At 26.1% G+C, this 22,959-nt stretch overlaps 1 protein-coding gene across 2 annotated transcripts in view; it reads right to left on the bottom strand.

Moving 5' to 3' along the window:
* The window catches only part of LOC135923018 (general transcription factor IIF subunit 1-like), a 61,983-nt gene that overhangs the window by 33,270 nt on the left and 5,754 nt on the right, over positions 1-22,959 (bottom strand). For both annotated transcript variants that reach the window (XM_065457606.1, XM_065457607.1), the window contains exons 5-7: positions 22,388-22,608; positions 10,415-10,640; positions 9,761-10,019 (exon numbers count right to left, since the gene is read on the bottom strand). In XM_065457606.1, the coding sequence (XP_065313678.1) occupies positions 9,761-10,019; positions 10,415-10,640; positions 22,388-22,608 (706 nt within the window). The remainder of the gene's footprint in view (positions 1-9,760; positions 10,020-10,414; positions 10,641-22,387; positions 22,609-22,959) is intronic.

Raw genomic sequence — 22,959 nt, 5'->3', positions numbered from 1 at the left:
CCTGAGTTGTTGTGAAAGACAAAAGGAAAGATAAAGAATAAATATTGGTTATAACATTTTTTTTTCCCCAATTGTGAAACAAAAGAAAAAGAAACATAAATTAGTTTGCATTTTTGAATAAGATTATATTTTTTTCCTCTTCTTTAAAATGTTGTCTGATAAAAAAACCGTGCAAACCCAACACAAATTAATACATCTCCAGGACCACTATCTTCAGATCACGTTGATCCCTAATGTTATGGATTTGAATAATAATGTGGATATTCGCCCAATGGAGAATCCGTCCACATCAAGCAATTTACTTATTAAGAAAAGGCGGTGTTTAAATTGCCAGTCTGAAACGCATTTGAAGAATCAATGTCCGGCGTTGTTTAAAAAGAATTGGGTACCGTTGGGGGCACAAGACACGAATATTCGGGGCACACAACAAGGGATGACTAAAAGATTGGCCAGAGAATTCGTCGATAGTGCGATCAGCGGACCAAGAAAGGATAATTCTCAGCTTACGCCGGCAAAGTTAGTGAACAAAGAGGCCAGTGTCAGTAGAATGGATTACGTAAATATTCGGACAGTGATGGAACAGCATCGAGCAGCGAGTTTGATGAGTCCAGTAGCGCCTGTAGCAGCTGAATCCAACCCGTTGACGGTAGCGACCGGAATGCTGGCATCAACTGATCAGAAGGAAGAACTATGGGAGGATCTACTGTTAATTTAGCTCAAATAGCAAGTGAAAGAAGGTGTAAATTTTTTTTTTTATTGTAGTATAGTAATTTCTTATAAAGATTTTTTATTGTAGTATAGTAATTTCTTATAAAGATTTCTTATTGTAGTATAGTAATTTCTTATAAAAATTTCTTATAAAAATTTCTTATAAAAATTTCTTATTGTAGTATAATAATTTCTTGTAAAATCTGTTTTATATTATTGTAGTATCGTCATCGTTTTTGTTAAAGGAGTGTCACTGACCCATAAAGGGGTGACATGTCTTAGTATGTAAAAAAAAAATATATATATATAGATAAGCCCCAAATGTCAATCAGATGGATTGTAGACATCTGATTGGTAAAAAAGAATTATTATTATGTAATGTAAAAAGATAATAATTATTATATAATATATTTTTTTAAAAAAATATATTTTTTTGGTAAAATTAAATCATTAAAAAAAATTGTCAAAGTTTTAAAGGAAAAGATTATTATAAGAAATAAAGAAATTTTGAATAATTTAAATAGTATTTTGTTATACTTATTCTATCGTTTAATACAATTCAATATCAACTATGGGTATCCAGAATACACTTAAAAAATAACATGTGTAAATATAAATTTAGTGAAGATGTACCAATGAAAAGGACATTTGTCATAATTGTTATTTTTAAAGTTTTTTAAATTTTTTTGAAGAAAATATGTTAAAATAAATATTAAAAACATGTTTAAATTAAAATTTAGTTAAGATGAGTGACAATTGTCATAATCGTTATTTTTAGTTTTTTGAATTTTTTTGACGAAAATATGTTAAAATAAGTATTAATAACATGTGTAAATATAAATTTAGTGAAGATGTACCAATGAAAAGTGACAATTGTCATAATCGTTATTTTTAAAGTTTTTTGAATTTTATTGACAAAGATATTTTAAAATAAGTATTGATAACATGTTTAAATAAAAATTTAGTGAAGATGTACTCTAGATAAGCGACAATTGTCATAATCGTTATTTTTAAAGTTTTTTGATTTTTTTTGACGAAAATAGTTAACTTGCATCGATATTGATTTTAAAATAGAAAAAAAAGTTTACCCAAATTTTAAACAAAATTGTCTGGTGAAAATTGGTAAAAAAATAATAAGTTCTAACTTAGGATTAGATATTATGATATAAATTTTGCATATTAATTTCTGACCCGATGAACATATGTAGTAAAATGCCAATTTGCTCCTGTTATTGGGGAAGAATCTATTATTACCATATGTTTTTCTATGGCATATACTCAGGCAATTTTAATTTTACAATCTATATTTTTACCCATAAACATCAAAGAAATTTTAAAAATAACGATTATGACAATTGTCACTTTTCTATAGTACATCTTCACTAAATATTTAAACATGTTATTATTACTCATTTTAACATATTTTCGTCAACAAAAATCAAAAAACTTAAAAAATAATGATTATGACAAATGTCGCTTATCTAGAATACATCTTCACTAAATTTTTATTTAAACATGTTATATATACATATTTTAAAATATTTTAGTCAAAAAAATTCCAAAAACTTTAAGAATAACGATTATGACAATTGTCACTTTTCATTGGTACATCTTCACTAAATTTATATTTACACATGTTATTAATACTTATTTTAACATATTTTCGTCAAAAAAATTCAAAAAATAACGAATATGACAATTGTCACTTTTCATTGTCTTCACTAAATTTATATTTACACATGTTATTAATACTTATTTTAACATATTTTCGTCAAAAAATTCAAAAAACTTTAAAAATAACCATTATGACAATGTCAATTTTCTATGGTACATCTTCAATAAATTTTATTTAAACATGTTATCAATACTTATTTTAACATATTTTCTTCAAAAAAATTCAAAAAACTTATAAAATAACGATTATGACAATTGTCACTTTTCTTTGGTACATCTTCACTAAATTTATATTTACACATGTTATTAATACTTATTTTAACCTATTTTCTTCAAAAAAATTCAAAAAACTTATAAAATAACGATTATGACAATTGTCACATTAAAATATTATCCTTAAAAAGATCATATAAAATCATCAAAAAAGTTTCATATAATCCACCTCATTTAATAAAAAATAGATAATTTTAAAAAAATGATAAAAAAAATTATAAAAGATTTCACCTAAAAGATTGTTTATTTATCTAATAAAATTTACAATATAATTCCTCAATAAAAGATGTATTTATAAAGAAGATTGTGAAAATCACTAATAAATTATATTAAAAAGAATATTACAATTTTACAATATAGCAGCATATTATTTTTTTTATTAAAATAACATCAAATAAATAAATTTATTTTCATTTCAAAATATAATAATATAAATAAAAAATATTAAATCATATCATGTTTATTTGTTGATAATAATAAAATATTTACATTAAATATAAATAAAATAAATTATTTTACTAAAATAAATAAATAATAATTAATACTAAGCATCGATGCAGAATTTTGACTAATTTTTAGCAGATTTATATAGGCTTAGCCGATTTTTAGACTTAACCTAATTAGGCTTAGCCCTTTTTAGTTTTAGCCGATTTTTAGGCTTACCTAATTAGGCTTAGCCGATTTTTAGGCTTAGGCTAATAGGCTTAGCCGATTTTTAGTTTTAGCCGATTTTTAGGCTTACCTAATTAGGCTTAGCCGATTTTTAGGCTTAGGCTAATAGGCTTAGCCGATTTTTAGGCTTAGACTTATTAGGCTTAGGCGTAGTTTTTAGCCGATTACGCAACACTATATTTAGGATATTTCCAAAATTATGTGTTTCTTTAACTTCTGCATAATCCTTTAGCTATTTTCATTTCATATGTAACGTTTCCATATTTAAGTTTAATGATTCTAATCGGGCCATTTTACCCGATATAAAATAATCAAGGTCAAAGGGGGTAAAAATTTATCTAAAAAAACATCAACACAAAGTAAATAATAATTTCATAATAATTCCATTTTAAAGAACTCCAATTGGAGTCTTTTCCACAATCAAATTGTAATTTGGTCTCGACTAAAAAATCCTGAAAATTTATAGGCGTTTTAAGTACCCTTGATGATTTGTGCGGAGTGATGCTAAATGCTTTTCAGCCTTAATTCTAATCAAATCAGAATTATTCTTTTATTTTTAATATATTGATAGTGAAATCAATATAATTTTTAGCATCTACTAGATTAGTACCTACTGTTGATTCTTATTTAGTGGATTCAATTGTCATTATATCTCATAAATTATAATGGCTAATATAACGTAATTTATATTAAGGCATTGAGATAAATGACCAGAGGCTTCGACTGAATCGTGAGTGGAAACCTCTGAATTAAGAGTTCTATTAAAAAAGTAAAATAATACTTCACCAATAGCCTCAAAATAATAAATGATGAAAGATGCTTCTAAATGACCAGTCCACCTCTGGTCTAAAAGTCTCTTAAGAGTATGGCCTGCATATTTACAGGATACGTTAAAGCGCTTAAAAAATTATACAACGCATTGGATATAAAAAATTAGAAATGACAATAATACTATACCAATTTTGAGCCACTAGATGCAAGTGGTTGTAGCAATGTATAAAATGAACTTTTTTTATTAATTATTTTTGAAATAGGGTTTGCATTCCTTCATCTCGGCCTGAAATAACGTTTGCTAAATCATAAGCCTGGCTTATTATATTCAATGAATTAATATTTAACTCATTAAGTTGCTTTAAAATGCAATTAGTAATGCTTTCAGCAGAAAGAAATTCCTATTAAATTTTCTTGGACTTCCTCAGAAAAAAAATATAGCGAATAATTATGCTCAGAGTTTCATAACCTTATGCATCTTTTGTCTCATCAGCCTTAAGACAAATAAAGCCATCCCACTTTTGTTATATTTATCTGAAATATATTCAAGCACCATATCTGCCATAATAGATATTACTTCTTTTTGAATCTGGGGTGATGTATATTGGGCATTTTTAGGTATAAATTTCATAATTTTATTTAATTCAGGATCTTTTTGTATGGTGTATGAAAACATTGCTATAAATAGTCCAGAAGAATAAATTATGTTTTCATCAGTTGCAGCATCCGTAATTTTGTTGAACCAATCCCACTAAAAGGTAGCTTCTGTATGCTAAGAAATAGCATCAAATCATATATTGATTTAAGATAATAAAGATTAAATTATCACTTTTATTTTTTAAAAACTTCAATGCACAGTTATAAAAATAAAACAAAACAATGATGAAAATACTATTGAAAAGAATATTAAAATTATAATTAACATACTGTATCTATATATAATTAAAAGAAGAGAAATTAAAAATATAATTTAAAATAATATATTTAGGTATGGTAGGGGGGCTGACCCATGTATGGATATACAATTCGATCGATAAATTTCATTTGATATTCTTAGTCGAAGGTAAAAGCCTGCTTTGGATCACCTGTGATTAAACGAAACCTTATTACGGTTAATTTGTTGGCTTATCAAAATTGTTGTTATCTCAGTATTTTCTTCCTAATTCTAAAATATTCACCGCTGTTTTAAATAACTGGTTATATAATAATAATAATGTGATTGAAATTGAACCATAATAAATAAAATAATTATCATTGAAATAAGTACAATTTAAACGTAATTAAGCGCCTACATAATGACATACACAAACACACATGAAAATGATAAAATATGAATGAATGATGATTTATTATTGGATAAAAATAAAACAGGAGAGAAAGGAATTTACAAACTAGACATGTTTTTTGAATAAATAAATTTGGGGGGGTCAGAAAAATTTATGGGGGCCAAAGATTCCTGGGGGCCAGGTTTAAATGCCAAAGATTTTTCCTGGGGACCAGGTTTGGGGGCCAAAAATTGGCGGGGGCCTGCCTCCCCGCCCCCCCCCCGTGGCTATGGCCTGCACAATTTATACTGCTAAAAGTTACATACCATCTATATAATTGTTATTTAATTTGATTACAATTAAAATTTCCAATTATCTTTACAATTTAAATATTTCAATTATCTTAACAAATTTTATATTCAAATTAACTGTTTATTTTTAAAATTATAAATAACTTTTCCTTTTCAATACACGTATTTGACACCCCTTCCCTTAAATCACCTAAATCCATTCTGAACTACCAATACAGGATAGCTAGATAGAGGTGATGACTGATTCTAAGACATACTCCTAAATACTTCTTTACCATAATATGTAAAAGATCTCTAATAATGATAACGCTCTCTTATAACGATTCTGACCTCTAACGGTACCAATCTCTTGTCACAATAACAATTTCTTGTAAAGATAATGATTTCTTGTTAAGATAACGATTTCTTGTAATAAAGATCTTTTATACGATAACTACTTCTTGTATCTTAACGCTCTTGTACCGATAATGATTTCTTGTAATGATAACGATCTCTTGTAACGAATTTATTTTAGCTATAACGATCTCTTGTACTGATAACGATCTCTTATAATGAATTTCTTTTAGCTATAACGATCTTTTATACTGATAACGATCTCTTGTAATTCTAACTATAGCTACTAAAATTTGCTCTTCCGTTTATTCTAAGACTAACGATAGCCACTAAATTTGCTCTTCCGTTTCTTCTAAAACCATTTGCCTGGATATTGATACAATTGTTTCTTTATCTTGATTATTCTTATTCTTTGTCTTAAGGTCTATGGTCATTTCATAAATCTCCTCTCCATCTTTTTTTAGAATTTACTATTTTGAGAATTAATAAATAAGGCACCAATTGTTTAAAACATTAGTGATAATTATGAACAAGAATTGAAGATGACAAATTACTTTATTAAAATAATATAGTTAATCAAAATCATTCTAAAATAACATATAAAACGTAAAAATATAAATCAAAGTAAAAATTATAAAACTTTCCCTTTTATTTTTTCCTGAATTATTACATTTTCAATTTCACTATTTATACTACTAAAATTTACATATCATCGATAATTTCATATAATTGTCATTTGATTTGACTACAACTTAAACTTCCAATTACCTTTACAATTTAAACATTTCAATTATTTTAACAAATTTTTTATTCAAATTAACTGCTTATTTTTAAAATTATAAATAACTTTTCTTTTTCAATACACGTATTTTGACAGTATGATTTATATAATAATTCGTTTTAAAATTTAAAAAAAAATTCAACATTAAAAAAATTTTATAATAAGAAAAATTTTGATTTATAAATATTTAAATTAATGTTTAAAAAAGTTCATATACAAAATAAACAATCCAAGATTTAAAAAATTAATGATGAAATATTGCATAAAATGTAAAGAATAAATAAGGAAAAGTAAGTCTAGCGAAGTTCTATGGAGGGAAAACTGCCATTGAAGCTTATATAATTAGCTTTAAGAATAGCTGCCAGTATTGCAGACCTAAATCCTTGAAGAAGGATAATGCAGGCTAATATGAAGGTGAGTAAAGTATTTTATATAAAAGTATATTTTAGACGTTTATAGCAATTCTTGTATTTTTTAAAAATATTATTCAAAATTTTTTCCAATTTTATATATCTTAATATTGATTAGTTAAATAAAATTTTAACCTAAGATATTTCATTTTTTTTTTCAATTTTATCCATTAATTTAAAGAAATGTTTAACATTAAATAACAAAGAAAAATTTAAATTGTAATAAAAAATACCTGGAACTTCATTTATTTATGGATTAGAGAGAATAAAGAAAATAATTAAAATGCAATTTGTATAATATGCAATACAATATTTAATATCAGCCATAGAAGAGTCCATGATGTAAAAAGAACATTCAACATGGCAAAATATGTCCAATTTAAAAAATAAGGAATCATCAAATAATATCCGATACATTAAAATAATTTATGTGAGATATTACTGCAATAGCCGAAGCGATTCCATCACACGATAAAATATTTGATTAGTTATTTATTTACAGATTGCACTACAGATTCATTGTCTATTTTCTCTGTTGCAAAAATAAAATGTGGAAGAACATAGTCTCAATAATGTTAATATTCTAGGTCCTGAAATTAATATGATTTGAAGGAAAATCATCCCTTTTTATTAGTGGATGCATCAAATAATGAAAATACTAAAAGATTCCCAATAATGCTGCGCTATTTTTAAATAAAGAAAGAGGCCTTTCAAGTAAATTTTTACAAAAAAATCCATCTCACTCTGAGAAATCGAAGGATATTGCATGAGCTAGTGCAGAACCTTGAAAATTCTAATCTTTCACTATCAAATGTAACAGCCATTTGTGCCAATAACGCGAGTGTGAATTTAGGTAAAAGGCCAAGTGTAATGACCGAATTAATTAATTTTGAATAAATACATTATCCCCCTTAGTTGCTTGTGTCATACAATTAACAATGCAGGAAGAAAGGGGCATGCTTTATTATCTATAGACATGGAAATAGTTTTTATGAAATGTTCAGAATTCATTGGATCCACAAACGTAGGGTATCCGTTTTAAGAAAAATTGGCGATTTTCAAAATATTGAGTAGTCAGAACTTCTATGAAGTGTTTCAACAAGAACACTATCATTATTACCGGCTCTCGAAAGACTTTACAAAAATTAGTAAACTGTTAAATCCTATCTTTTATCCCCAAAAAATCCCAATTCAATATTTAACTTATTTTTCGAAAACAAGTTGACCGAGGTTTAAATATATTTTTATATTAAGGATATCATATTAGATGGATTATTTCAAGAACATAATTGCTATATAAATTCATTCATAGAACAAAATAATTATATATCACATTTAGCTCACGAAAATAAATGGGTACTTTTTTTTAAAGAACAATTCATACTTAATCCTGGATGTAAAGGCGGAATGGTGAACCAATGGCTATTGGTCTGATATCTTTGTTAGGCTTCTGTAAGGCAATAAATCTAGCTCCAAAGAGAATGGGTGAGACAAGCTGGGAACATTCCCAAATAAGATTAGGTGGCAAAAGCTTGTGATTCAAGAAAGGATGGATGTTTGTGAGCTGATCAATGTAGGTTATATCCTGGAGGAATATGAGTTTGATCCCATCAAGACCATGAACGGATTGAAGGTGGAAAGATAGGATTGTTTTCCTTACTTCGTCTGAAGTTAAATCCGAAGAACAAATAAGATTGTTGAGTGATTTGTGTTGAAGTGGAAGAGAGATGTGAAAGGAGTTATATATAGACCAGGGTCAGTTAGTAAATCATAAGTAGAAGTCAATTTGAGAAATATTTTAATATTTAGATAGTCGATTTTCTTTGAAATAAGTTTGTCTTTATTCACTAGAAGATTTTTAAAAAAATCATGAGACCCTTAAACTCTTGAAGATGGGGAGAAACGTTGTAGGCTGCATCTTTAATCTGTCGAGTTAACGTAATTCTTGAGGATTTGTCAGATAGCTGAAGGTGTTATTACCAAAAAATAGAAATTTAGGCCATTCCGTCTCACTCACTGTATGTTTATGTGAATAGATAACTTGGTGAAAAAGAACTCATATTTTGTGGGCTTTTTGTTCCATTTACTTTCAGCTCATTAAAGTATATTTTTATAATTCGCTTTTTTTATAATTATATATAAAATTGATAAAATTTAATATTTAAAAAAATATATTGAATTATCATTAACTAGAAGACGATAAATTTTATTTATAATAATCTTTAAGACAGGTTTAGATCTTCGGTTCGAATTCCTGCTTTTAACTAAGAAAAATGAAATATCGTTATTGGACATTATAATTAATTACATATGACTGCAATAACCAATGACATATCAGACATACCTGCCAACCCTGCATGACAAATATTTGCAGATTAAGGCCCTTCGAATTATATGAAAGAGCCCATAAAAAGTTATCTGTAAGGTAGGGGGAGTTTATGTATGATACTCCTCTAGCAATGAGATATTAATTCGCTAATTTTAACGATTCTTTCCATGTTATGAGCCCAAAGCTAATAAATGTACAATAAATATTAAAACAAATATTGGAAAACACTTAACCATTATGTCGACGCCTTCCGCAACTTTTAAAAGTTCAGTGTTTCCCACATTTTCGATATTTTCATTCTTAGACAAAGCTTTTTCGAGATTATTTTCCATCCCCTCCTTTTCTTCATCATCATCTTCGGAATCGAAGTGGAGTTCTTTTAAGCCGAGTTCATCAGCAACTCCTATAAGTTCGGTCTCGTAGTCTTGCAACTCTTCCATAGGCTCAGTCAAACTCGGGTCATCTTTATTACGTACTTGCGAATCGTGTTTACTAGAGGAGTGAGTTGATTAAGTTAATTGTAAAATCAAAGTTTGGTTACATACACGGGTATTAATATCATTTTTACTCAGGGTAATATGACATTTCGCGAAAATCCATTCAAGAAATATAAAAAATTGTAAAAAAATATATAAAATATTGATGATAATAAAATAGGGTAAGTATCAGGTAGTTACTCAAAATACTTATTGTTTTCGCATTAAAATAAGGAAGCAACATTAATGATGTTGGATATACTATAAGAATGAAGGCTTAAAATCAAATCTTCCAATATTAGAAGAACGTAAAATTTAAATATTTGATATTAATAGCAGACAAACTCTATTGTTTTAATCTACCATTTATGCGTTCTAAAAACATATGAAAGTATGAAAGCATTAATTTACGCGATATTTTTGTTGGCATTATTAGGGGCAGTCGGCGAATAAGAGGAATCGGATGAAGTAGATGACATGTAATCCATTTCTTGGCCTTCCACGTCACCATCGTCAGATTCCTCAAGGGGTTCGTGCTCTTCGTCCTTTTCTTCTTCCTCCTTTTTTTTCATGCCTTTGTGTTGCAATTTCTTTGATCGGGGTTTACTTTTCGAACCATCCTTAATTGTTTCTGAATCTTAATTTTATAAAATAGTTATAATATTTTTTACTACTAAATACTAAGGCCGTGTCCTGGCTCGTCTTATTTTTAAAAATAATTTATGTTTCGACCAATCTATTCAGAATATGAACTACTTTTTTGGTTTGTTTAAGTATATTAACTAGTCTTTTTTTTAATGAAGATTTATTTGAGTGTATCCTAACTGTTCTTAATGTTCGTATTAAATATAGTGAAAAATGAGCAGTAAATAAAATTAAAAGACAAAATGTTGTTCAATTTAGAAATAATATAGTGAATGCAATAAAGTTAATTGCTATCTTTAAACATTCAGAATTGTGTTTTTATTATATAGAAGTGTTTGAACGACACTCTGGTATGGTAATGGTATATTAGGTAGAGTGACAACACAATTCACATTTGTCATATTATATAGCAATTAAAACAATTTTTTAATAGCCATCTAGTCGAGTTGTATTGATTTGTTGGGTTGATAATTTGAAGGTTTGGGGTTCAATGGATTGGAGAAAAAAAAATTGATGTTTACTTTTTGAAATAAATTTGATACATAATCATGGAACTATAAAAAAATGAATTTAATTATTAACTATTTACCTGAAATCAAAGTTCAGCAAAACCCGGCCCGTAAACCTTAAAAAATTATAACGGGTCAGGTCGGGCAACAAATTAAACAAGTGGGGCAATTAGTATATAAAAAAATTTTGAGCCATAAAATTCAGACATAAAAAAATTGGGTCGAGCCTCGCAAATCTCTGATTTTGAAGATTAATATTCTTTGAAATAATAATAATGAGCCAATTTCCTCTAAGATCTGCTTAACTAAGTTAAATTTATAAATATTTAAAAAAATACATTCAGAATTGTGTTTTTATTATATAGAAGTGTTTGAACGACACTCTGGTATGGTAATGGTATATTAGGTAGAGTGACAACACAATTCACATTTGTCATATTATATAGCAATTAAAACAATTTTTTAATAGCCATCTAGTCGAGTTGTATTGATTTGTTGGGTTGATAATTTGAAGGTTTGGGGTTCAATGGATTGGCGAAAAAAAAATTGATGTTTACTTTTTGAAATGAATTTGATACATAATCATGGAACTATAAAAAAATGAATTTAATTATTAACTATTTACCTGAAATCAAAGTTCAGCAAAACCCGGCCCGTAAACCTTAAAAAATTATAACGGGTCAGGTCGGGCAACAAATTAAACAAGTGGGGCAATTAGTATATAAAAAATTTTGGGCCATAAAATTCAGACATAAAAAAATTGGGTTGAGCCTCGCAAATCTCTGTAATATTCTTTGAAATAATAATAATGAGCCAATTTCCTCTTATTTTATATAAGATCTGCTTAACTAAGTTAAATTTATAAATATTAAAAAAAATTATTCCCTATTTTAGAGAAAATTCTAGGCAGCAGAACATATCATAAAACCTTAATGGGCCATCCTGGGCATTAGAATTTTGATATATTATTTTGAATTTCAATCTAATAATTTTATTAATAATCTTTGAAAATAAATTACAATATGTGTATTTCTTTGTATTTTATGAGTCTTTAACTAAAATATTTAATCCAGGTGAACAAAAATTAAAGTTATTTATGTGTATCAATTAAAAAATACACAATAAAGATATCAAAACACAATTGATTATTTTTATTTTTTATAGATTATTAATGGCGATTTAAAATATTCGGTTTTAAAAAATATTGCCTAGTTTTTTAATAAATTTTAGGACCGGCTGGGTATATTTAAAAAAATTAAAATAAGGCCCGGTCCCTGCAGGTCTCTGATTTTAACAATATACTATCAAAATTAAAATGTATATAGAGAACAGTGATATTAAAATAAAAGATATAATAACTCATGAGAGCCATGATAATTCATAAGAAAGATCTCAAATATATTAAATACATTTAATTAGACATAAAAAAGAATGTTATCTAAATACATTTAAAATAATAAATGATATAAAATTCTATGAATTCAAGAGGATGCATATTTCACCGTATAATTATATTCAAAATATAATTGAACCATTATTGCAACACAAATCTGATAAATATGCAATCAAGGATGATGACTGGCTATTACTATTTTATGGTAATTTTTGTGTAGTTTAGTGTAAAAAAAAATTCTTTATCCAGGGGGTTATGAAATATTTTTGGGGATACGCCCATCAGCCCTCATTTTCGGAGCCTTTGATTGGGTCCTACCTCTGATTTTACTAATGATTAATTTTTTTATTTTGATTTTTTAAAATATATAATATCACATTATATTATCTCCGTTAAATTGGTTCAACAATTACACTAATTCTAAAATATATGCAAATTTTTAGTGTTTTATTAGTGCATATGAGTGCTTTTAACCAGTATTAGACCAGTATAAAGGAACAAATTATTAACAACAATATATGGGCCAAGGATTAAATGTGACTGAAGGCATTTATTCTGCAAATTTTATCAATGTTTGGTGCTTAAATATATACTATTTAGGTCCGTTTGATAAACATATAAAGAAAGAGGCTATCAGCAAAATAAAAAAAAATTGTCAAAATTGGCGTCCGAGAATTGAAAATATAAAACTAAATTACACTAATATTTGGTGCTTAATTCCCAAATCACCGCAAACCAAAAAAGAAATCAAGTTATTAAGATATTAAGTTCCAAACGTGAAATGAGCCAAGCTTTTGGGACACTCATTCTGAAACTTATATCAAACCATAACGTAACTAGTAAATTTTATTGCTTTAACCTGTTTGGTAGACGATTTTAAGGGAGAAAAAATTATTAGTAAATTTAGAAAAAAATTTCAATAATCGGCATCAAGTTAAAATGGAGAATGAAAGTTTTAATAAGCGAATTATAAAACTTTTGGAAGCATTAACTTAACATTGACAATTATATCAATAAATACTGGGTATTTATTATATTTTAGTGCTTCAACCCGCTTGGTAGATAATTTAAAGGAAAACGCATTATTGGCAAAAGAAAAAATTACCAATATTGGTATCATGCTAGAACAAAAATTATATATCTAGGTCCGCCAATATATAATTTCTGATTAGTACTTACTGATTTATCAGGTTTACCAATTAATAAATAGAAATTAGCTAAAGCCAAATAAAAACTATAACGGCAGCTTAGGCTGCATCTAAAATATCGATTTTAAATTGCTTTTAAGAATCAATTACGACTATATACATTAAGGTTTCTTTTTTTTCCGATTCAAAATATTTTTTAACCTTATGATTCTGATGTTTTATAGGGTATGACTAAATACTGTCTTGCTAAAAAGCAATTAATCATAATCAATCATAATTTGATGATATAATATCTTTAAATAAAAAATTTTTCAAAAACATTTTTTTTATTTTACATAAATCAATTTTTAATTAATTAAAAAATTGATATTTACTTAATATTATTGGAAAAAAAATATATTTACTAGCTTATTACAACCTATATTTTATTTTTCAATTACAAAATTTAACAAATTTATATCCATAAGAGAACGTTAAATACATAAATATGAAAATATATTCTTAGGAAACCAGAATAAATATTGGATAGTGCTTTTTTTGTATTTGGGTGTAAATACATGTGAAAAACCTAAAAAAAATTTAAAAAATAGAGGTTTCTTTGAGATTTAATTAATGAGTAGGTTTAGAAGCGAAAAATAGTAGAAAGTTTGTAAGGAACATATTGCTGGCGTTATTGATCAAAATGTCTTCATTTTTGGTTTATACGTGTATATTTAGGTGTTAAACATTATCCTAAAAAATATTTTGAAAATATTATGATTTGACCGAATGCCGGGCTTAAAACCGACCAATTACTAAATATTCGATAGGACCAAATTTGGTGTTAATATTATTTGGAAAATAATCATTTTTGGTTTATTTATCTAAAAATAAGTGCAAATCATTATCCCGAAAAATATTTTAAAAATATCGTGATTTGACAGAAAACCGATTTGAAACCGGCCCAATGACTAAATACTGTCTTGCTGGCGTTATACATGGAAAATTCTTTATTTTTGGTTTATACGTGAACAATAACGTTTTAAGCATTATCCTAATTAATTTTTTGAAAATATTATGATTTGACCGAATGGCGAACTCAAAACCGACCACTTACTAAATATTCGATCTACCAAATTTGGTAGTATATTATTTGGAAAATGTTCATTTTTGGTTAATTTATCTATAAATACGTGCAAATCATTATCCCAAAAAATATTTTAAAAATATCGCGATTTGACCGATAACCGATTTGAAACCGAAATACTGTCTTGCTGGTGTTATACATAGAAAATCTCTTCATTTTTGGTTTATACGTTTATATTTAGGTGTTAAACATTATCCTAAAAAATATTTTGAAAATATTATGATTTGACATAATGCCGAGCTTAAAACCGACCAATTACTAAATATTCGATCAACCAAATTTCGTGTTAATATTATTTGGAAAATAATCATTTTTGGTTAATTTATCTATAAATACGTGCAAATCATTATCCCAAAAAATATTTTAAAAATATCGTGATTTGACAGAAAACCGATTTGAAACTGGCCCAATGACTAAATACTGTCTTGCTGGCGTTATACATGGAAAATTCTTTATTTTTGGTTTATACGTGAACAATAACGTGTTAAGCATTATCCTAATTAATATTTTGAAAATATTATGATTTGACCGAATGGTGAGCTCAAACCCGACCACTTACTAAATATTCGATCTACCAAATTTGGTAGTAATATTATTTGAAAAATGTTCATTTTTCGTTAATTTATCTATAAATACGTGCAAATCATTATCCCAAAAAATATTTTAAAAATATCGTGATTTGACAGATAACCGATTTGAAACCGAAATACTGTCTTGCTGGCGTTATACATAGAAAATTCTTCATTTTTGGTTTATACGTGAATAATAACGTGTTAAGCATTATCCTAATTAATTTTTGAAAATATTATGATTTGACCGAATGCCGAGCCTAAAACCGACCACTTACTAAATATTCGATCTACCAAATTTGGTAGTATTATTATTTGGAAATGGTTCATTTTTTGTTAATTTATCTATAAATACGTGCAAATCATTATCCCAAAAAATATTTTAAAAATATCGCGATTTGACCGATACACGATTTGAAACCGAAATACTGTCTTGCTGGCGTTATACATAGAAAATTCTTAATTTTTGGTTTATACGTGAACAATAACGTGTTAAGCATTATCCTAATTAATTTTTTGAAAATATTATGATTTGACCGAATGCCGAGCCTAAAACCGACCACTTACTAAATATTCGATCGACCAAATTTGGTGTTAATATTATTTGGAAAATAATCATTTTTGGTTTATTTATCTATAAATACGTGCAAATCATAAACCCAAAAAATATTTTTAAAATATCGCAATTTGACCGATAACCGATTTGAAACCGAAATACTGTCTTGCTGGCGTTATACATAGAAAATCTCTTCATTTTTGGTTTATACGTGAAAATGTGTTAAGCATTATCCTAATTAATTTTTTGAAAATATTATGATTTGACCGAATGCCGAGCCTAAAACCGACCACTTACTAAATATTCGATCTACCAAATTTGGTAGTAATATTATTTGGAAAATGTTCATTTTTGGTTAATTTATCTATAAATACGTGCAAATCATTATCCCAATAAATATTTTAAAAATATCGTGATTTGACCGATAACCGATTTGAAACCGAAATACTGCTTTGCTGGCGTTATCCATAGAAAATTCTTTATCTTAATAAATATTTTATTTTTTATCTATTATATAATATTATATTAATCCAAAAAATAAAATATAATTTTATTAAATTAATGTCGATAAAAGACATTTGATACAATAATTATACCAAAAACAAAAGCGAAAAATAAATATAATTAAACGAGGATCAGATATCCCTAGTATTTTCATCTATATATATCATCATTTCCTCATATATTTTAAAAAATATTTAACAAAATAGAAATTATGAATAATCAATTAAATTATGCTATGTAAAAAAAAATATTTTAAAAAAATTTGGTATTTGTGATGATATGAATAAAAATTAATATTTGTATGCGATGTCAATAAAAAAAATTTAAAAAAATTTGGTATTTGTGACGATATGAATGAATATAAGTTACAAAAATATATTTAAAAAATTTGGTATTTGTGATGATATGAATAAAAATTAAAATAATTAATATTTGTATGCGATGTCAATAAAAAAAATTTAAAAAAATTTGGTATTTGTGACGATATGAATGAATAAAAGTTACAAAAAATTAATATTTAAAAAATTTGGTATTTGTGACGATATGAATAAAAATTAAAAAAATAATTAATATTTGCATGCGATGTGAATAAATTTTTTTTTTAAACTATGATTAGGATGAAGCATTGTTTCGATACAAAAATCTATTGTAAAATTAAAAAATTGATTTGATATATATGAAAAAGAGTACGACGTTTAGGGCCTTATTATTTTCCAATTTTAATTTTTTTTATTGATACTGTTCTATTTTTTTTTATTCTAATTTTTTGACATGGTTTTTTAGAATTTTTAGGCTTTAAAAGTATTAATTCCCTGCATGATGACATGACATTTTCACTTTCCCGTTTTTTACTTCCTTTTATTAAATTTTCTACCTCTTTTTTTTTATCTTCCTTACTAAATTTCTCCCAAATTGATACTATCTGAAATGACTTATAACCCTCAGCCAAATAATATTCTCCTTTTCCTATCAAAGCTCTTTCGAGATCTTTTTCTTGTATTTGTACTTTATTATATATTATATCAATAAATTAATTAAATTACTTGATTGCCAATTTGTATAACTTTTAAATACATGATTCATGGACTCACAATTGTTGTTAGTCCATAAATCACTTATAATTTTATTTATTATTGGAATAAACACATGATTGTACAAATTCTTTTCTAAATAAATGTTAATATATTCTATAAAAAAATAGTAGTGATTATTTTCGCAAAATTTTCGTAAATTATTAAGTTTATCAAAAAAAATCTCATCAGAATTGGAAAATATCAAGCCATTGTTACCAAAAATTAAAAATATTATTTTATTTCTTATTACTTCGGGAATTCCCTCTTTATCTCTCAAATAATTTTTAATATTTTCTTTTGTCTTGTGCATAATAATTGCACAGAATTCGGAAAATTATGTTTTATGGAGGTATATAGAGCTTTTTCATCATCTGTTCCAAAAATTATATTGTTTTTATTAATTAGATTTTTTTAAAAAATTCCCTCTAAATCTGAAAAGAAATTATTATAAGTTTGATAATCTACATTCCCATGCAAATAAACTGGGCCGAGAAAAATTGGATAGTCATTAGTAGACCCAAGTTTGATAGACTTATGCTTAAAAACTGAAGCCGTAACATATAAATCACTGAGATTAAATGTACGATCGAAACCAAGGATTGATGGATTATTTTCTGCACACATATATTTTATATTTTTTATCATTAAGGGTGTATAAAGAATAATAGAAGTAATTTTATTTTTTTTATGTATTACACTTTGTACAAAAGGGTGCTTTTCAATATTAGAAATTATATTTAATATATTATCAGAAAAATTATTTGAACAAACTATTTTATTTTTTTGATTGATATTATATTTTATATTTCGGAGCTGCTTAATATTATGAGGACTCGTTTTAAAATCATTATTTATAATTAAATTTTTATATAATTTAGGAATTTTTTCAGTGTTAATACTTTTCTCAATTTCCCTTAAAATAGTTGGATGGGTACGTATATACTCTTTTTCATATTTATCTTCATTTATAACATTTACTGGATAAAAACCTAGATATTCAACTAAATACACGTTTTTTAAATTAAGTTTAGAGGTATTATCAAATTTATTTAAAATACTAATTTTTCTTTTATAGTTTTCATCCCTTTAATAAGTATAATATATATTATATATAAACATGTAACTTTTATCTGGTGATTTAATTATTATGTCATATATAGGTTTATTATTCCTCCTAGTATACTTGCAAAGGCAATTATTATTAAAAACATATGGGCCTAATATACTATTTTTATCTAAGAAATAAATATATTTTTTTAAACTGGATTGACACTACTCCAAGCACCACAATCATCAACATATGCATTGCGATATCCAATATTTTTTATATTATTAGAATTATTAATTATATAATATTTATTATATTTGATACCTATTGGTATAGAATTTAAAATATTTTTAGGATCTAGTAAAAGCTGTATTACCTGTGTAGTCTCGATAAATGATTTTTTTAAGATGATATCACTACTATCGCATGGTAAAAAATTTTATTTTGTGAATTTGATGATAAAATGTTTTTTATTGAAAAATTAGTGAATTTTTGATTATTAGTATATTTATTATCATTAATTGGGGAAAATTTTATATTATTCAAATTTGATTTTATAGGTGTAGATTCATGCGATTCCTTATAAGATTTATTATCATAATTACTGCTTATATCATTTATTGGGGAAGAGAATATATAATTTAAATTTGATTTTATAGGTATAAATAAAAATAATTTAGGATAATGTTTAACACCTTATTGTTAACTTATAAACCAAAAATGAAGAATTCTACATGGAGAGTGCCAGCAACGCAGTATTTCGGTTTCAAATTAAACAAAAATGAACATTTTCCAAATAATATTACTTCCAAATTTGGTAGATCGAATATTTAGTAAGTGGTCGGTTTTGAGCTCGCCATTCGGTCAAATCATAATATTTTCAAAATATTAATTAGGATAATGCTTAACACGTTATTGTTCACGTATAAACCAAAAATGAAGAATTTTCTATGTATAACGCCAGCAAGACAGTATTTCGGTTTCAAATCGGTTATCGGTCAAATCACGATATTTTTAAAATATTTTTTAGGATAATGATTTACACGTATATACAGATATATAAACCAAATATGAACATTTTCCAAATAATATTACTACCAAATTTGGTAGATCGAATATTTAGTAAGTGTTCGGTTTTGAGCTCGCCATTCGGTCAAATCTTAATATTTTCAAAAAATTAATTAGGATAATGCTTAACACGTTATTGTTCACGTATAAACCAAAAATGAAGAATTTTCTATGTATAACGCCAGCAAGACAGTATTTCGGTTTCAAATCGTGTATCGGTCAAATCGCGATATTTTTAAAATATTTTTTGGAATAATGATTTACACGTATATATAGATATTTAAACCAAAAATGATTATTTTCCAAATAATATTAACACCAAATTTGGTCGATCGAATATTTAGTAAGTGGTCGGTTTTAGACTCGGCATTCGGTCAAATCATAATATTTTCAAAAAATTAATTAGGATAATGCTTAACACGTTATTGTTCACGTATAAACCAAAAATGAAGAATTTTTTATGTATAACGCCAACAAGACAGTATTTCGGTTTCAAATCGTGTATCGGTCAAATCGCGATATTTAAACCAGATATTTCAATTAGAGGAGTTACAATTTAAATTAGAAAATATACATCATAATTTTTTGTACCTTAGTATAATATTTCTTTTTAAGTAAAAAAGTTAATGTTTCAGGAGAACAGTTCAGGAAATTATTGAAAAAATATACATTGATAAGTAATTGCCTAATTTGATACTATGTCAAATAATGCCGTCTGTCAATCAAAAATTCGATGATATGTGTAAGCTGTTTAAAAAATTTTACCTAGTAGATAACAATGATTCGGAAAAAATCATTCATTTTCAAAAACAAATACCGTTATTTCTCAATTGGATTCCCTGATGCATTAGCCAAATTAAAATATTCGTTAATACCCTTAATTTAAAATAATCGTGATGTGATATTAGGTTTGTGGCACGTTTAGTATGCCCTAAAAATTAACATATTTAAAACTCTCCCTCTCCTCTCTTTTTCTGATAGTAGTTTTTAAATTATATATTGATAAATGGTTTAATTAACCTTTTTCCTGAGGATAAATCAAATGTTAATAAAGGATATTACACCAATCAAATAAGCAATCTAATAATTTTTTAAGTTTGGTTATTTGACAAAATAAAAAAAGTTTGATTATATCTAAATTAGATTAGTTTATTATTTAATTATTATTATATGGTTATTTTTATAACACATCACCCAGAAAATCAACATTATTTTAATACTTTAAATCATGGTAAAATTCCAAGCTATATCTCATCCTTTTAATAAAATTATGTTTTCTGATGAAATAATAATAAAAAATAACGGATGGTTAGCCGGACCATTTAATTCATAGTAGAACAATCAACAGCATCAGTAAAGTATTTTCATCATAATTCCAAAAACTTAGAAATATTTTAGGAAAACTAGTCTTATTTTAAACAATTAAATTCAAATACACATATCGAGTCCATGAAATTGCAATGCACCGTCAAAGATAGGCATAAAAAATCGATCTTTTAATTTTAACATCTAGATTTTGGAAGATATCAAGATAATTCTATTATGAAATTTTAAAAAATAAATAGAATATTATTTTTAAATTGTATTGTATTTATTTTATCGTAATGCTAATATAGTAAAATAAATTTTAATAAAGTTGATGTTTCTGTTTTACTAATAAAAGTCTTTATTTTTCTATACTGCAAACCCTGAACCAGAACCTTTTTTAGAAGAGTTCATAGCCCTAAATTTAACAAACTAATAAAAATAATTAGAATATTAAATAATTTCTCACCAGATTGTGATTAATTAATGTCAAAAATTGAAACAGGAAAATACAAAATAAATCAAGTATTTTTTTTTATCTAATAAGTAATGATTACTAGTACAATTTAATATTTTTCATATAAAAATTATTAGTGATCTAAGCCTTTGTATTTCCTAATATTAAGTATTTTCATCAAACTTAGCAAATAGAATTTTATTAAAAATATTGATTTAAATCACTAATTTTTTTAAAAAAAATCAGGGTAATTTAAGTGATTTAAATCAAATTGACTTTTATTGGAGCACTTTAGTTATTAGAATATTCTCATCCACTTTTTTTAATAGAGGGAAATAATTTTGAGCTGATTTTATAAAAATATAAATTTAAGGAGAGGGTTTTATAAAAAAAGAAATAAAAACAAATTATCATCTAGATATCAAAATGAAAGTATTATGAAAACATAAAAGTTTATCTAATCATATTTTCCATGCCCCCCCTCCTATCTATGACTTATACTGGGTATGGCACACTTTTATATATTAACACAATTATGAATTTTAGAGAATAGCAATTATCTTTATTATTAAGATATATATTATACACTGTATTTATTACTTATTTCTAAATAGAACAATATTTTAATTCTTTAAAAATATATTATTACTGTCCAATTTTTATTTAGTGAGCCCATCCGGTATAGTTTTCTTTACATATGTTCAAAGCACTTCAAATTATAACATAAACGCTCAAAAATAAAAATTATTGAGGGGGTGATATTTATTCGCAAGATCATTTTAGCTAACTCCACAATTCGTGGGTAAAACTAAAAAAAAACTTCAACTTAGGAGTTTCCTCCACCTTCGAACCCCATAATAAATATAAATAGTCTTTTTTATATATTAATAATATAGTTTTTATCATATTAAGTTTACCAAAATAGCATGATGTTAAAATAGATGAAAGTAAAATACCACCAACCATAGATTATAAAAAATAACCATCTAATTCGGATCCATCATGTTCTCTATCATCCGCCTCGAATTCTGTTAGATCCACGTCCCGGATGGTAAGAAGATCCTTGTCGACTGCGATCCTTTTATTATTCTTTAAGCCTGAATTTTTAAGTTCTTCTTCCTCGTTAATCAAATCCTGCTTGCCTTGCGATGTCATCAACCGTTTTTGAATCATGATTGAAAAATAGTTGAGAACCTTATCCCTCCTTTTATCATATATTTAGGAGATAATGTAAGTTTAAAAAAGCGGATAATAAGCGGGAATACTATAAAGGAAGATTTTCGTTTCATATCTTATTCTATATTTCGATGCCATATTTTAGTGTTTTTAAAACTAAATTTTTTTAAGCGAATTAGTAGCTCATTTGTTCAATTATTAAAGAGACGGTAACTGAAATTGCTAAATTAGGTTAAAATGCTAATATGATCATGACTGCATATAGGTTTTGGGGCAGATTTTTAAAGTATGATACCTACCCATCGGTCCAATCCAGCCCAGTGTCGTAAAGGTACATTGTTAATTTATAGGCTCGGCTGGTGTCTCGAATATTAATATT

Source organism: Gordionus sp. m RMFG-2023, chromosome 1 (assembly GCF_954871325.1).
Source record: "Gordionus sp. m RMFG-2023 chromosome 1, tfGorSpeb1-WG-v2, whole genome shotgun sequence".
NCBI lineage: Eukaryota > Metazoa > Nematomorpha > Gordioida > Chordodea > Parachordodidae > Gordionus > Gordionus sp. m RMFG-2023.
Note: the sequence above shows the minus strand (reverse complement) of the source record. Positions and strands in the feature narration are given on the sequence as shown.